The sequence below is a fragment of the Paramormyrops kingsleyae genome, chromosome 23, assembly GCF_048594095.1.
Source record: "Paramormyrops kingsleyae isolate MSU_618 chromosome 23, PKINGS_0.4, whole genome shotgun sequence".
Classification (NCBI taxonomy): Eukaryota; Metazoa; Chordata; class Actinopteri; order Osteoglossiformes; family Mormyridae; genus Paramormyrops; species Paramormyrops kingsleyae.
Window position 1 is genome coordinate 3,872,019 of NC_132819.1, and position 15,855 is coordinate 3,887,873.

At 46.6% G+C, this 15,855-nt stretch overlaps 2 protein-coding genes across 1 annotated transcript; one reads left to right on the forward strand and one right to left on the reverse strand.

Annotated features, from left to right (window-relative positions):
- The window catches only part of LOC111846291 (class I histocompatibility antigen, F10 alpha chain-like), a 127,772-nt gene that overhangs the window by 61,145 nt on the left and 50,772 nt on the right, over nt 1-15,855 (reverse strand).
- On the forward strand, nt 11,176-14,295 carry LOC111841790 (globoside alpha-1,3-N-acetylgalactosaminyltransferase 1-like). Its single transcript, XM_072705839.1, has 4 exons — nt 11,176-11,223; nt 11,379-11,411; nt 13,110-13,244; nt 13,337-14,295. The coding sequence occupies exons 3-4, from the start codon at nt 13,123-13,125 to the stop codon at nt 14,025-14,027; spliced, it is 813 nt and encodes a 270-aa protein (XP_072561940.1). The 5' UTR covers nt 11,176-11,223; nt 11,379-11,411; nt 13,110-13,122; the 3' UTR covers nt 14,028-14,295.

The following is a 15,855-nucleotide window of genomic DNA, read 5'->3' on the forward strand; positions in this document are numbered from 1 at the left end:
GGGAACAACTATCTGACATACATTCAGCATGTACAGGAAGAAGCTGTATGTATCGGCTCTGTCTCTTTATAGGCCTTCTGGGGGTCACCCCCCTCTTCTTGGTACCTTTCCGTGTACGTGACTACAAGATGTGTGACATTTGCTCTGCTTAGCCAGTATATGCATAAATGTTTTGACTTTTGCTCTAGTTTACCAGCCAGCCCATTAAGCAGCGGGTTCATCTCCCCGCTTTGTCTAGCACTAAGTATAAATAAGTGCTGGTTAGATGATGGGTTCCTGTTTTCTGCGCACTATCAGTTCTTAATTCTCTGCAACTGCATGGGTGAGATCTGTCCATCATGCAGGCCTAGTATCAGTTCCCCTTTCTGCTATCTGCTTTATTTTAGACACTATTTTCTTAGAAATTAGTCGCTGCATAATTGTACAATTAACCCCTCAATTTCCCCCTTTTGATCTCCGCAAGGAGATCACCTTACGGACGGGAAAGCTCAACCTCCAGATGAAGGCCATCATCTTCCTCCCTCCTGACAGGGAGAAGAGGCATCATCTGGGTATAGGCGTTATCACGCTTCTCTATCACTGTGGTAATTAAGTGAACTGACAGTGCGCGTGCACAGGGAATACAACAACACCCGCAAGTAACTAGGATAACCGTAAAAGAAGCCATGGATAATAACAGCAAAGTCATCAAGCCTTTCCATTGTCCGAACACGGAGGTCAGCCAGTCATCCCAGATGTTAGTAATCCCGGAGTGGTCATGCATCGTTTTGGAGAGGATCCGAAGACCCTCAAGTGCCCTGGTCACTGAACCGTCTGGTGCAGTATTATTGGGGATGAAAGTGCAACATACTTCCCCGAACATAACGCACACTCCCCCCTTTTCAGCCAATAACATGTCCAGCGCCATCCTATTTTGCACGGCCATGAGGGACTTGGGGCCTAACTTTTCTGCAAGGCCCGCCACTGCGTCCCTAGTCAAGTTCGAAAGGCGCAACACATTATAATGGACATAGTTAATGCGATCCACATTTTTATTAGGGGTAATCGGGAATAACGCCGCCACAAGGGGAATGTTCTCAAATCCCGCGGCCACCTGATCTGCCAATTTAAACTCATCCGACACTCCTCTCGGTACCCCTATGGCGTCGATGTATGTCAGGGAATCTACCGCCGGATCAAAATTAGGATTCTCGCGTCTGCGTCTGCTGACTACGCGCTTTTGCCGTATTTTAGCAAGGGGTGGTGTGGTAGTGCTAGCCAATATATCGTTCTCCTATCAAAACTAATGGCGCCCCTAACCTTACCATGGCGCACGTTCCTTGACCACTGAGAGTCATCCTGACATGTAACTTATCGCGACCACAGTACCAATAGAGGCCTGAACGGGCCAGATGTCCAATCACTGTGTCCCCGGATCCATTATGTACGATCCTTTGGCACCACTCGCTAGGGATGTCCCCAATGTGCGGACCAGTGCCTGTGAAGTTAAAACAGACGTAGTCCCCTATTCGGGGGACAAATGGTCCTGCTTTGGTCTGGGGGTTGATAGGTGGAAAAAGAGATGCTAGGGTGGTACAGTTCGCCGGGGTGGCTTCTCGGGTCAGGGCTATCATGCAGCCGTAGCCCCAGGCATCCGAAACATGCAATGGGGCTGGCTCTGTATAGAGCTGGGGTCTGCCCGAGGCACAGGCCACACAGCCCTCCATCTGCTGCTCTTTCGCTGTCTGAGCAATCCAGGCCAACCAAAGGTTGCTGTCTTTGTACCCCGTGACCAATCCCAAAAGGTCTAAAGGATTAAGTCTGGTATAATCTATCTGAAGCACCCTAGACACATTCACGGACAGAGATGGAGTAATAATCAATTGTACTGGAGAGCCTCCCGGGGGTTGTGGCGCTTCTGTGGAAGGGCGGACAAAGTGGACGCGCACTATGCCCCAGGGATCTATTCCAGATTGGTCAACACCCAGCAGGACGGTTAGCTGGTCTCCTGCGGTCGGGGGACGGTAATACTCCCCCACAGACAACGCTAGTGGATTAAAACCCGATCTTCCCATATAACCTACCCTGGAGAAGGTAATGTTAGTCCACCAGTCCCTATTGAATCTTGGACCAGCGGGCTCCCAGGGCCCAGTGTACTTAGCCACCATGTCCCAATCGTCGCACCCCTTGAACACACGTGTCGCCCAGTGTCGACCAAAAGCGCATATCGAATGATAGTAGTAAGCGTGGCAAAGCCACACAGCATAGCCCTGGTATGACGCGTTCTGTTCATGGCAATCTATTACGTCGCATAAGTCAAACACGAAGGTGGTGGGGGCGCCTCTTATATAGTAAAGCTGCAGAGGCGCCTGTCCCTCAAAACCCACGCAGTCGGGATGGTTGGCCTCTCCAGTCTGGACAATGGACAACAACATAATCATCAGCAATTTAAGCATTACACATAATACATTTGTTTCTCCCAAATTTCCCTTCTTCATCCCGAATCTCTGATATGCTGGTCCTGTTGATCTGCAGCGGACGAGGTGTTGATTCTCTTCAATCAGTCAGGGGTAGACTACCCTGCTGACCTGCTCAGGCCAAGGGATTATTCTGCCCTTCTGTAAAGACCTGAGTCACGTCTAGTTCAGCCGAACTGACGCTCTGTATGTCTTCTCCGAGTGCCTTCTGGATTTCTGCTGTGGTTCTGCCTGGCTCCTCCGTGGCCGCACACTGGCTCCAATGGAACCACGTGTCACCTTTGCCTTTCAGACGGACCGCGTGTGACGTCCTTTCGGTGACCTGGAAGGGGCCAGTCCACCTGGGCTCTGATCACTTCCGTTCGATGACTTTCAGGAGCACCCACTCTGCCGTGTGTGGTTCGGGTTGCTGATTCTTGGGTCTCGTCTCCTGAATCTGTTTGAAAAAATCTGCAACGAGAACTTGCAAACCATCATAGTATGCCTTAGGATTTCGCTCCCCCTTCTCATCGGGGGTCCAGGTTAACCCTCTCTGGGGTCCTGGGAACTGCCTGCCTGTCTGGAGCTCGAAGGGGGTGAACCCGGTCCCCCTGTTTACGGAACACCTCACTGACATCAGTGCCAGCGGTAAAGCATCAACCCAATTCATTTTTGTCTGTGCACAGATTTTTGCCAATTTTTGTTTTATTGTTTGGTTCATTCGTTCCACTTTTCCCTGGGACTGCGGATGATACACAGTTCCGAACGCATGTCTCAATCCCAATGCTTTCTCCACCGTCTGGAGATCTTCATTCTTAAAATGGGTCCCATTGTCCGATCGAATCCTGTTGGGAAACCCGTGTCGCGGTATATACTGATTAATCAGGAACTTTATTACGGATGCCCCATCCTCCTTTCTTGTGGGCCATGCTTCTGGCCACCCTGAGAACGCATCCACACACATCAACACATACCTGAACCCTTTTACTGGAGTTATCATATCAGTGTAATCTATAATGATTTCTTCCCCTGAGCTGATGCATATTGGAAACTGCCCTTTTTCTGGCTTGACTGTGGGTCGCGAGTTATGAAGGGTGCAGGTCGCACACCCCTGGACGTGTCCCTGCACCATTTCTTTCATAAACGGATGCCACCACATTGTCAAGTTTTCTAACATCTGTCTCACCCCTGCATGACCAACCCCATGAGCCTCTGTTAAAATTGTCTGCCGAATACCAGGGGGCAAAGCTGGTCTCCCTTCCTTATTCTGCCACAGCCCCCCTTCCTTGCATCCCCCTTTCCTTATCCACATAGTTTTCTCCTCTGGAGATGCTTTGTCCTGTTCTTGCTTGACTTTCTCTAAAGTTAGTCTATCGCTCAGCCTAACTTCCTCCTCCACCGTAACCATCTGTTTGGTCACCTGGTATCCTGCTGCCCTTTTTGCTTCTTCGTCTGCTACCTGATTTCCCTTTGCCACCATTGTTCCTGACCCTTTGTGGCCCTTACACTTCACTATTGCTATTCTTTTAGGAAGCATTAGGGCTTCTGCCAGTTCTTTCATCTCTGCTTCGTGTTTTATTGGCTTGTTTCCTGCAGTCAAAAATCCTGCTCTCAGCCATTGGCTGAGTTCCACATGCACGCCGCCTACAGCATATGCTGAATCTGAGTATATGGTGACTTCTTTTCCGTCTGCTAGTTTTAGCGCCTCGATCGCTGCTATCACTTCGGCCCTCTGAGCTGACTGGGCTCCTTCCAGTCTTTCTGCCTTCAAGGTCACATAGTCCTGGCCTTGTTTGGCAACCACTGCGTATCCTGCCTGCAAACCTCCTTTGTCTGTTCTGAAACAACACCCATCTGTGAACCAGTCCTCTGTCCCTTCTATTTTTTCTGCTTCCAAATCTAGTCTAACCTTCTCCTCTTTCTGAACTCTGTAATCACACACATGAGGTTCTCCCCCGCTCATCCGGTCAGCCATATTAATCCCTTCATGGGAAAAATTTTAATTGGGTGCCTCTAGTATTTTGCTAAGTCTCTGCTGCCTGAGGGACGTCATGGTAAACGTTTGTGAGTTAACATAAGCCACCACGCTGTGTGAAGTCAAAATATGCAGTGCATGTCCCATCACTATATGTGCTGTTTTCTGAATGATTTTGGCCACTCCTGCTGCGTGCCTTGTGCATGCCGGGTGTCTTTTTTCTGTAGTATCTAATTTTACACAGACGTACATCAACACTCTCTTTTCTCCCCCTTTTTTCTGAAACAGGATGCCGTTCGCAACATCATCCGTTTCAGAAACATCCAAATGGAATGGGACAGAGTAATCTGGGAGGGCTGGGTCTGCGGCCTGAGCTAATCTTTGCTTTAAGGCAATAAAAGCCTCTTCTGACGGCTGATCCCAATTCAGGGATGCACTGAGGCGACACAGGCCATGCTCACGGACCAAAGCCCGCAGGGGCTGTGTGAGCCCCGTGTAATCTGGAACGTAAGTGCGACTGTACCCTGTAAGGCCTAAAAAGGACAACATGTCTTTCACTGTAATGGGTTTTGGATGATGTAGGATAGCTGAACGATGAGCTGGGGAGAGGCCTGTGCCTGCACTGGACAGCACTCGACCTAAAAAGGACACAACTGTCCGCGCAACTTGCAGTTTATCTTTACTGACCTTGAACCCTTTGTCCGACAGTCAGAGCAGCACTGACTGGGTGGCTTGTAGGGCCGCCTCCGAGGTTGGGGCAGCAATCAGAAGGTCATTGATTCGTGAGCAGCCTCGAACCCATGCCCAAAGGGTTCCAGCTTCTGTGCCACATGCTTGACCCATAGCGCCATGTTGCAGTTAGCAGTGCAGGGAACAGGAATAATACACTAGGGCCAATGACAATGGCTGATAACGGCTGCTTGCCACACAGGGAAGAGACACAAGGACAGGGTCAGATGGGCACTGACCCTATTACATGGGGTGTCTGGAGCCTAGAAGCACAGAGCAGGGAATTCACACATGCACACCTACAGGTAATTTGGTAACTCCAAATAGCCTCAGCATGTTTTGGGACTATAGGGGGAAACTGGAAAACCCACGACTATGTGGGAAAAACATGCAAACTCTACACACATGGAGCCATGGCAGAGACTCAAACTCTGCTCCTTGGCCACAGCGGTAACCACCGCACCACCATGCCACCCTTTGACTTAAATTATTTTACTTAATTTACTATGAGTTAATACATCGTGGGAACCAATTAGTAAAACGTGCCCACAATACAGACAATGTTTTTTTTGTGCGGGGCTCCAATCAGCACCCGTCCCGTCATATTGAAATGAATAAAGCTCCTCTGAATTTGAACCAGTACGGGACGCGCTTTGTCTCCCCGCCCCAGCATATTTTGTAGTGTACAAAGTCTCATTTTTCTTCAGATTGCAAGTGGCAACCCTAGGTTGGGTTCGACCTACAAACACACTCTTAAAAGCCTTGCATTGTAAGCAATTATTAGTGAGAGATACTAATCTAGAATATTGAGACATTCTATTAATTCGTTCCCTTGTTTTAAATAGTTGTGTTACGACCTAGTCTAGGGGAAAGGCCGTAACAAAATGGAGTGAACAGACATGGGACAAGATGGGTGGGCGGTGAAAGCCGTGACTGGTTATGGTCATAACAGGACAGTGTACAGTGGCTACAGTAAATCCAGGTGCAGACTTCGAAGGTGGCCCACAGTCAAAATAATAAACAAAATCCCAACTGACTGTGCCAAACCCGGTTACCAATCCAGAGAGCAAAGAGAGAAAACTGATACATGAACCAGGGTCAGATACACAGCAAAACAGTTCTGATGCAGTAGGTACAGTGGCTTTTCAGTCTGCGGCAGTGGAAACCCCAGCAGTAGATGCCCAGAGTAAAGACGTGATGAAGTAGCTGGGGGTGGAGTAGCACGGGATGGAGTAGCAGGGGGTGGAGTAGGCAATTGGCAATGGACTACAGCAATGGGAGTGGTGAAGAGCTGGAACAGAAGGGTTGGATCGGGATGGAGGGAGGGACCTGTGAGAGACCTGAGAGGCATCTCACACAGTGTAACAGTTGACATTTTATTAGTTTGTTCTGTCTGTTTGGTTAAATCGTGGCCACATTTTATTTGTTCATTTGTGATATATTTAAATGTTGTCCTGATATATATAATTTTTATCGTTATATGATGACCAGGGTTTCATATGTACTATGTAATGTTGAAAATGACGCGTCATTAAAATTGCATATCTTGCTAAGTTTTGATTCCTATGACTGAGTAAAAATGTTTTAGCACAATTTTTTGATGGTTTAAATATCACAATCCTTGCAGTGTGACAACTGCATATGCATGAAATGCCATGTCGACATTAACATCACACATTGTGCAGACAGGCTAGGCTACTCCAAGAGGCTAAACGGCGCGTATCAGTGACTTACCTCACATTATTAGGTTAGTCTGTCAAACCTGAATGTCTTCTTTTAGGAGACAGGTGCATTCTAGTTGTGCTGTGATGATACTTAAGTTTGCAATACTGACAGACACATCCTGGGCTGTGCCCTGCCATGGGTTGGCGCCCCATCCTGGGTTGTGCCCTGTCTTGCGCCCGTAGCCTCTGGGATAGGCTCCGGACCCCCCACTACCCTGAATAGTATAAGCGATTACAGAAAATGGATGGATGGAAACTGACAGACAGCTGCATTTTCATTCATGCTTCCACAAAACAGTGGCTTCGCTCTTTATTTAGACCCACATCTGCTGGGCTCTGTCTTCCGCCGTATTGAAGTCATCAAGAAGGAAAAATTGTTTCATTTGTCTGTTTAATCAGTGCTTCTTTTTAAGATCAGGTAATTGAGTTTAAGTAATCGTGACAGTCATAAGAGGCCTACTATAACTTCTGCTCGCAAGATTTGACTGTAACCTATCAGAACCAAGTGGACCAGAACCGTGGAGCTTGTGTAGCCAGATCCTGTTTCCTTACTCTGGAATCTCACTGTGTTTTGGCCACCAGACCATCTTAACAGGGTCACATATGCATCCTAGCAGCCAGCTTTGGTAGCTCAGTAGCTCTGTGCTTAGCACACTTGCCTCACGCCTTCACCAATGGTGCATTGGATTCCTTGCTTGCTGTTTATGTGTGTTAACATGAACAATTTAAAATGTGTCCTTTAACCTTATTTGTTACTTTCAAAGGATTATCCTTGCCTATGGCTTGTACGCTGCAAATCTGAGGTAAGATCAATAGATGAAATATTTCATCTCATAACAATGATCTTTTTATTAATTCCATTTTAACTACTGACTGCTAAGTGGGTGTGGTTACTGTGGGTCTGTTATCTGGAGGTGCTGAGAGCAAGGAAGTAAATTTTTGTTTCTAGTGTTCGAGTACAGAAAACATTCACAGTTTGATGCTTAACAGCTCCTTTATTCAACAGATGTTCCATCTCAAACATCCAACACACTTCTAATGGAGAGAGGCCGACTTGGTGGATGTAAGTGTTCACACATAATTCTGTTGTACACTTAGCTAACAGATTTAGAGAACTCAACAGAATTCATGTTTACTTTCACAGCGAAGGTACAAGATGGAGCAAGCCCCTTCAGACAATTAGATAATGTACTGCAGAAAGCTGGTTCCACAACACTCTCAAAAAAAAGGATAAAAATCTGTACCTTTTTCACCCAGACTTCAGTTAATCCTACAATTAAGAACAGTCAAACTGTATTATCACCACATACCATATACACATATTAAACACAAAACACTTGATGTTTAAAAACTGTAAATTTCCTGACAAATACATTTTTTTCCCTTCAATTTTTCTTTTAGCCTGTATAATTTTTATTGAGGCTTCCACAGGATGATCTAAAAGTCATCTAATTGTATTTGTGACAATAAAGATATCACATATCTTGTACAAGAATAATTACTATTTAGAACATACCATGTAACTGTTGGCCTTCAGACAAAACACCCGGATGCATTTGTCTTCACCTCTGGTGACTTCAGTCATGTCTCCTTAGACAGGACGCTTAGTACTTTCACCTAGTTTGTGAACTGTCCCACTAAAGAAAACAAAACACTGTACTTATTGTATGCTGATGTTAAAGAAGCTTACAACTGGACACCCATTCCACCATTGGGCAGATCAGACCACAACTTGGTGCACCTCCTTCTCCTTTATGAGCCAGCCACTGTCAGAGCTGTAAGGGGGATGGTCAACGGCAGCCTGTGCATCTCTGCAAGACTGTTTTGAATCAACTGACTAGGATGCTCTTTGTGAGCCTCATGGAGAGGACATAAATGGTGTCACGGACTGTGTCTCAGAATGCATTAGTTTCTGTGTGGAAAATACTGTGCCTCAAAAATCCATACGCTGCATCCCCAACAACAGCTCAAAGGCCGTCTGAATGAGAAGAAGAGAGCTTTCATTTCTGGACACAGGGAAGCAGTTAAAAGGGTACAGAAGCAGCTGTCTGTGAAGACAAAGGAAGGGGGGAGCTGATGCAGGAAGAAACTGGAGATAAAATTCAGCAGAACAACAGGTATATAGGGCCAAAATACCCAAATGCCAGAGAATCGAGGGTGACAGGGAGGGGGCCAACGAGATTAACTAGTTCTTTAACAGGTTTGACAACTGGCCTTAACCAAACCCGCCATGTAGCCTCACCTCTGCCACTAAAAATGCACCCCTTGGTACCGCCATCAGCCTCGCCTATCCTGCTCATTGCTCCTTCCCTCACCTGTCGTCACAAGTGAATGGCGGTGTCAAATCAGCACTTCCCCCCACCTTAACAGCCGAACACACTACCCCCCCCCCCACTCTGCCCGCAACGCTGACTCCTGTATACCATCTATCACCATCACTGAGGACCTAGTTAAGAAAGAACTATGCGGACTTCATTCTACTAAGGTGTTGAGCCCTGATGGCATCAGCCCACAGGTGCTGAAGATCTGCGCCTCCCAGCTCAGTAGCGTTCTTCTCAGAATCTTCAACATGACTCTGACTCTCCAAAATGTGCTAGTACTATGGAAAACATCCTGTCTGGAAGCCGGTACCAAAGAAGACATGCCCTTGTGCCCCATTTGATTACAGGCCTCTGGCACCCACCTCACACTGCGTGAAAGTTTTTGAGTGCCTGGTCCTTTATATCCTCCACTCCCTAGTAAGATTGGCACTCGACCCCTTTCAGTTTGCCTACCAGGAGAAGATTGGGGTTAAGGATGCTATCATCTACCTACTACATGCTCCAATGAATGCCACAGGAAATCCTCTGACTAGCAGGAAGTGCTCCACTGAACGCCATGAGAAATCCTCTGATTAGCAGGGAGTGACTAGCAGGAAGTGCCCCACTGAACGCCACGGGAAATCCTCTGATTAGCAGGAAGTGACTAGCAGGAACTGCTCCACTGAACGCCACGGGAAATCCTCTGACTAGCAGGGAGTGACTAGCAGGAAGTGCTCCACTGAACGCCACAGGAAATCCTCTGACTAGCAGGGAGTGACTAGCAGGAAGTGCTCCACTGAACACCATGGGAAATCCTCTGACTAGCAGGAAGTGCTCCACTGAACGCCACAGGAAATCCTCTGACTAGCAGGAAGTGACTAGCAGTAAGTGCTCCACTGAACGCCATGAGAAATCCTCTGACTAGCAGGAAGTGCTCCACTGAACGCCACGGGAAATCCTCTGATTAGCAGGGAGTGACTAGCAGGAAGTGCTCCACTGAACGCCACAGGAAATCCTCTGACTAGCAGGGAGTGACTAGCAGGAAGTGCTCCACTGAACGCCACAGGAAATCCTCTGACTAGCAGGGAGTGACTAGCAGGAAGTGCTCCACTGAACACCCTGGGAAATCCTCTGACTAGCAGGAAGTTCTCCACTGAACGCCACAGGAAATCCTCTGACTAGCAGGGAGTGAGTAGCAGGAAGTGCTCCACTGAACGCCACAGGAAATCCTCTGACTAGCAGAGAGTGACTAGCAGGAAGTGCTCCACTGAACACCATAGGAAATCCTCTGACTAGCAGGAAGTGCTCCACTGAACACCACAGGAAATCCTTCCCCCCCGCAGCCATCAGCCTCTGTAACTCCTCCCAATATCCCTCACCCACAAAATAAGCTGGTTCCCCCTCCATTACTGTCTTTGGTTTGTGTTTCACATACTTCTGAGCTGTGCAATAACTGGCCTGCTGCCACTAATTTGTGCAGTAACTTCTGCAGTCTGGCTGAATGTGCAATACCACCACACCATGGGCAATATTAATATTATCATGTTAGTGAGCGACTACTGTGTCTACAAGATACATCCTACCAAATACCTCCACTGTACAGCTGTTTTTAGCTAATTTACCCCTTATCCTTTATAAGGGACTAGTTACATAATCGTATACAGTAGATTGAAAACAGATTATATATCTTTTTTCCTAAAGAGTTTATACTGTATTTTATTTGATACCTATTATGTGTTTTATATTTTAAATTGAATTTAATTCTATTTAATTCCTGTTGGTGATATCACTTCTCCTTCCTGCTATATATAGTGCTCATCGTTTTCAATGGTGTCCGATTATCTGTACAGTTGTAGCAGAAGCAATTTCTCTGTAGGATCAATTAAGTTTTTTTTTTCTGATTCTGCTTCAGTCTGCTCATTTAATCTAATTAGAAGATGTCTTGGTTTACTTGTATAGCCCAGGTCAGAAAATCCATTACCTTACTGTATTCTTCTGCCCTTTAGCCAGAGGGAAGATCTCTCCAGAAAGAGGAGCTGGAATGTTGTGTCTCCTGAGAGGTAGGTGTCTCACTCCTTTGAAGTTGTCACTTTCTACAAGTGACATCAATCAACAATGGGTTAAAATTCTTAAATTTTAGCAGTAACGTGAGCCTGTAGTACATGCACATACCATGTGCCTTATCCTGGCAGGTAATGAATATTCTCTCCTTCAGGTTACTATACAAACAGCCCAGTGCGACAAGGGGGTAAGTAAAGATAATGGTTTCTTATATACCATTATACCTTAACAAATACTGTAAGTGCTTACCTGAATGGCTGTTATCCTTGGATCAGGCAGGCTAAATCCATCCATTTACTGAAACTGCTTATCCTATTCAGGGTTGTGGGGGGGTCTGGAGCCTATCCCGGAGGCTATGGGCACAAGGCAGGATGAGGCACCAACCCATTGCAGGGCAGATACATACACACACACACACACACACCTATGGGCAATTTGGTAACTCCAATTAGCCTCAACATGTTTACGGACTGTGGGGGGAAAACCAAAGTACCCAGTGGAAACCCCTCCTCCAACAACATGGGGAGAACATGCAAACCCGGCACAGAACCCTGGATGAGACTTGAACCCAAGTCCCAGAGGTTTGAGGCAACAGTACTAATCAAAGCACCACCATGTCACCCCCCAGGCTAAATCAAAAGAAGATGAGGTAATACCCAACATGCAGTAATGTGGGCTAGTAGAAAACAGTGGAATGATGGATATTTCCTCCTATCAGGTGCTTACGTAAAAAAATGCTCCTGCATTGGTTTAAAACAGAACGTTTCACGATCCACCTGCAAACATTGTCACACACTATCACCAGTGCACTAAACAAAGTGTTTGTAATTCATTAACCAAAGTGTGATCATCCGTATAGTTTGTAATGACGTGAGGTTAGTTTGAAACCACAAAATAACAAAATCGAGCTTAGAGGGGCAAAACAGGCAACACTGTGAGGTTCGAGGGGCAGAACGGGCTTCACTGTGAAGCTAGAGGGGCAGAACGGGCGACGCTGTGAGGTTTGAGGAGCAGAACGGGCAACGCTGTGAGGTTTGAGGAGCAGAACGGGCGACGCTGTGGGGTTTGAGGGGCAGAACGGGCGACGCTGTGGAGCTTGAGGGGCAGAACGGGCGACGCTGTGAGGTTTGAGGGGCTGAACGGGCGACGCTGTGAGGTTCGAGGGGCAGAACGGGCGACGCTGTGAGGTTTGAGGGGCAGAACGGGCGACGCTGTGAAGCTTGAGGGGCAGAACGAGCGACGCTGTGAGGTTTGAGGGGCTGAACGGGCGACGCTGTGAGGTTCGAGGGGCAGAACGGGCGACGCTGTGAGGTTTGAGGGGCAGAACGGGCGACGCTGTGAAGCTTGAGGGGCAGAACGAGCGACGCTGTGAAGCTTGAGGGGCAGAACGGGCGACGCTGTGAGGTTTGAGGGGCAGAACAGGCGACGCTGTGAGGTTTGAGGGGCAGAACGGGCGACGCTGTGAAGCTTGAGGGGCAGAACGGGCGACGCTGTGAGGTTCGAGGGGCAGAACGAGCGACACTGTGAGGTTCGAGGGGCTGAACGGGAGGCGCTGTGAGTCTCGAGGGGCAGAACGGGCGACACTGTGAGGTTTGAGGAGCAGAACGGGCGACGCTGTGAGGTTTGAGGAGCAGAATGGGCAACGCTGTGAGGCTTGAGGGGCAGAACGGACGCCGCTGTGAAGCTAGAGGGGCAGAATGGGCGACGCTGTGAGGTTTGAGGGGCAGAACGGACGCCGCTGTGAAGCTAGAGGGGCAGAACAGGCGACACTGTGAGGTTCGAGGGGCTGAGTTGATACTATCAGCAAATTATTAGATGGTATCTGTGGAAGAGTTCCGTAACAGAACCACACTGACTGATCTTCCTCATGTCTCGTGTTTCGTAGGCGTCCTGATGTCATGGCCGTAACCCCCTGGTTGGCGCCGATCATCTGGGAAGAAACCTTTAACCCTGAGCTGGTTGATGCCATATACAAGCCAATGAATCTCACCATCGCAACCACTGTGTTTGCTGTTGGAAAGTGAGCATAACTTTGGCAAGTGTAAAATCTATTCATATTAAGAGTTACTTTCAGAGCACTAATCTAAGCTTGTCTGTGTCTGTCTCTGGAAGGTATATCAGGTTTCTGGGTGAATTCTTGGAAACGGCAGAGAAGCACTTTATGGTTGACTTCAAAGTGCACTATCACATTTTCACTGACCAGCTGCACAAAGTGCCAGCAGTGAATCTGGCTGCTGGAAGAAAAATCTTTGTCCATCAGGTGCCAAAGTTAGACCGCTGGCAGGACATCTCTGCTTCGAGGATGCAGATGATCCAGACCATCATTGAGAAGCAGGTTCACCGAGAGGCAGATTACATCTACTGCCAGGACGTCGATGCAAAATTCCACTTTCGCTGGGGTGCAGAGACACTGGATCGGCTGGTGGGCCAAATACACCCTTGGTTCTATGATTTGAGCCGCGATCAGTTCACTTACGAACGGCGTCCTGAGTCTACGGCCTACATTCCCTCAGGGGTAGGAGACTTCTATTATATCGGAGCCATGTTTGGGGGCACAGTTGATGATGTCTATAGACTGGTTAAAAAGTGTCATGAAAATATAGAAGCAGACAAAGCAAAGGGAATAGAGGCAGCCTGGCAGGAAGAGAGTCATCTAAACTGGTACCTGCTTCACAATAAACCGTCTAAGGTTCTGTCGCCGGAGTACATGTGGGATGACAAGAGGGGCAAAACAGAGGTTATGAGAGTCATTCGACTTTCACACATCCTTAAGAACTATGCAGAAGTAAGAGAAAATCTGTAATGCTCACACTACTGAAGACACAGACTCAAATGTGGGTTACATCTTTACTGTGGGCACTCCTAGGGCATTACAACATTGTGTAACATGTCTCCGGAAAGTTAGGTAATTGATGATAATTTGTGTAATAATTAAGGTTAGATAATTATTTGACTGTACATGTATTACATTTTTGTAATAATATATGATTTCTAAAGTTTAAAATTAGTGTTGAGCTAATATGGGATTTTTGACAAATACAATACATTTTTGTTATTCTACAGATGACCGGATAACCTCTGAGCTGGGGGGGGGGGGGGTCAGCACACGTCAGTGCAATGATGTTACATAATTTTTTATTATGTGTAAAACAAAAGACTGATCTGTGGGCCAGATTTAATAAGAAATGTCGCAGGCTGGGACCAGAATTGCCATCCAGCCTGTATTTAACGGGTCTTGTATTGTAAAATAAAATGCTGCATTCCGTTTTGAACCAAAATGGCCAGTGATCCAAGGCAATGTAATTACGGTGTTGGTGCCAGAGCACTGGGTTAGCATATGATCCGCAGCCCACCACATTTTAGGATGAAATCCTTTGACATTCAAAAAACAAAACAAAAACAAAAAAACAGTGTCCTAGATGGGCAGCATGTCAGAAAGCTCATTTGGAGGCACATGGCCCATGAACTTATTTTTTACAGGTGGAGCAAAGCCAATGTATAATGTTTCAGTTTAACACATGGTGTCCTTGTTGACTCAGATCTACATTTTGATGCTCATCTAACAACAATAAATATAAATGTGTTCTACCATCCACAGAACACTGTGGGCGGTGGTGGCCTAATGGTTTGGGAAGCGTGCTTGTAATTGAAAAATTGCAGATTCGAATCCCTGACCAACAAGGCACTCCTGAGGTACCCTGAGCAAGGTACTACCCCCAAGCACTGCTCCCCGGGTGCAGAATTAGCTGTCCCATGCTATGTCACATATGCACATGTCATTGTGGTGTGTCAACAATGACAATTAATCACTAAATTCTAACACAGGTGAGCTTTGGAAGATGCTCTCCTTCCATAATGCAGAGACACTAATACATGCCTTTATACCTGGGCTACTGTAATGACCTGCTTTCTGGTTGCCCATCTGGATCCTTGTAAACTTCAGCTTACAAGCATCTGCAACAAATGCAGCTACCAGATAGTTTACAAACAATAAAAGTCCTGTTCTATGCTTCTTCCCAGTTAAGTCTTAGATTGATTACAAGATACTACAACTCAAGATGGTGAGTCAAAGTGATGGACTCTAGCTAACTGCTCACCCCCAGCTAGGCCTATAGTGTGTGTGATGCATGATAAATGTAACATTGAAAAATTTGTATTCAGATTTGATATTTTTATACTAAATTGTGTTGTTGCCATATGGTTTTCAGCCTTTGAAAGGTGTGGTTTATTGATCACTTTTTTTTTATTAATTGCTTTATTGGATTGCTTTATTACTTGCTTTATTGATTAATTGCTATATTAATTAATTGCCTTATTGCATTGGACCTGGAAGTAGTGTATTTATACAGTCAGTATGGAGGGGTCACGCTTTGGTTGCCTTGTACGGTTATGTTGTAAATGTAAATGTGAGTGTTGAGATTTTTGACTTAATTTATGGTTTGTTGTTTTGCCTTTATAATTGGTGTTTTGTTTATGGTTTGTTGTTTTACTTTGGTTGTGGTTTATTTTCATTGTCTATTCATGCACTTTAAATAAATGACACACTTTGCATTTTAGCTTAGGTGTAACGGCCATCTGTTTGTGGGGGACATCTTTACAGTGTGGGGTGTTGAGCCAGGGGGGGATCGGTG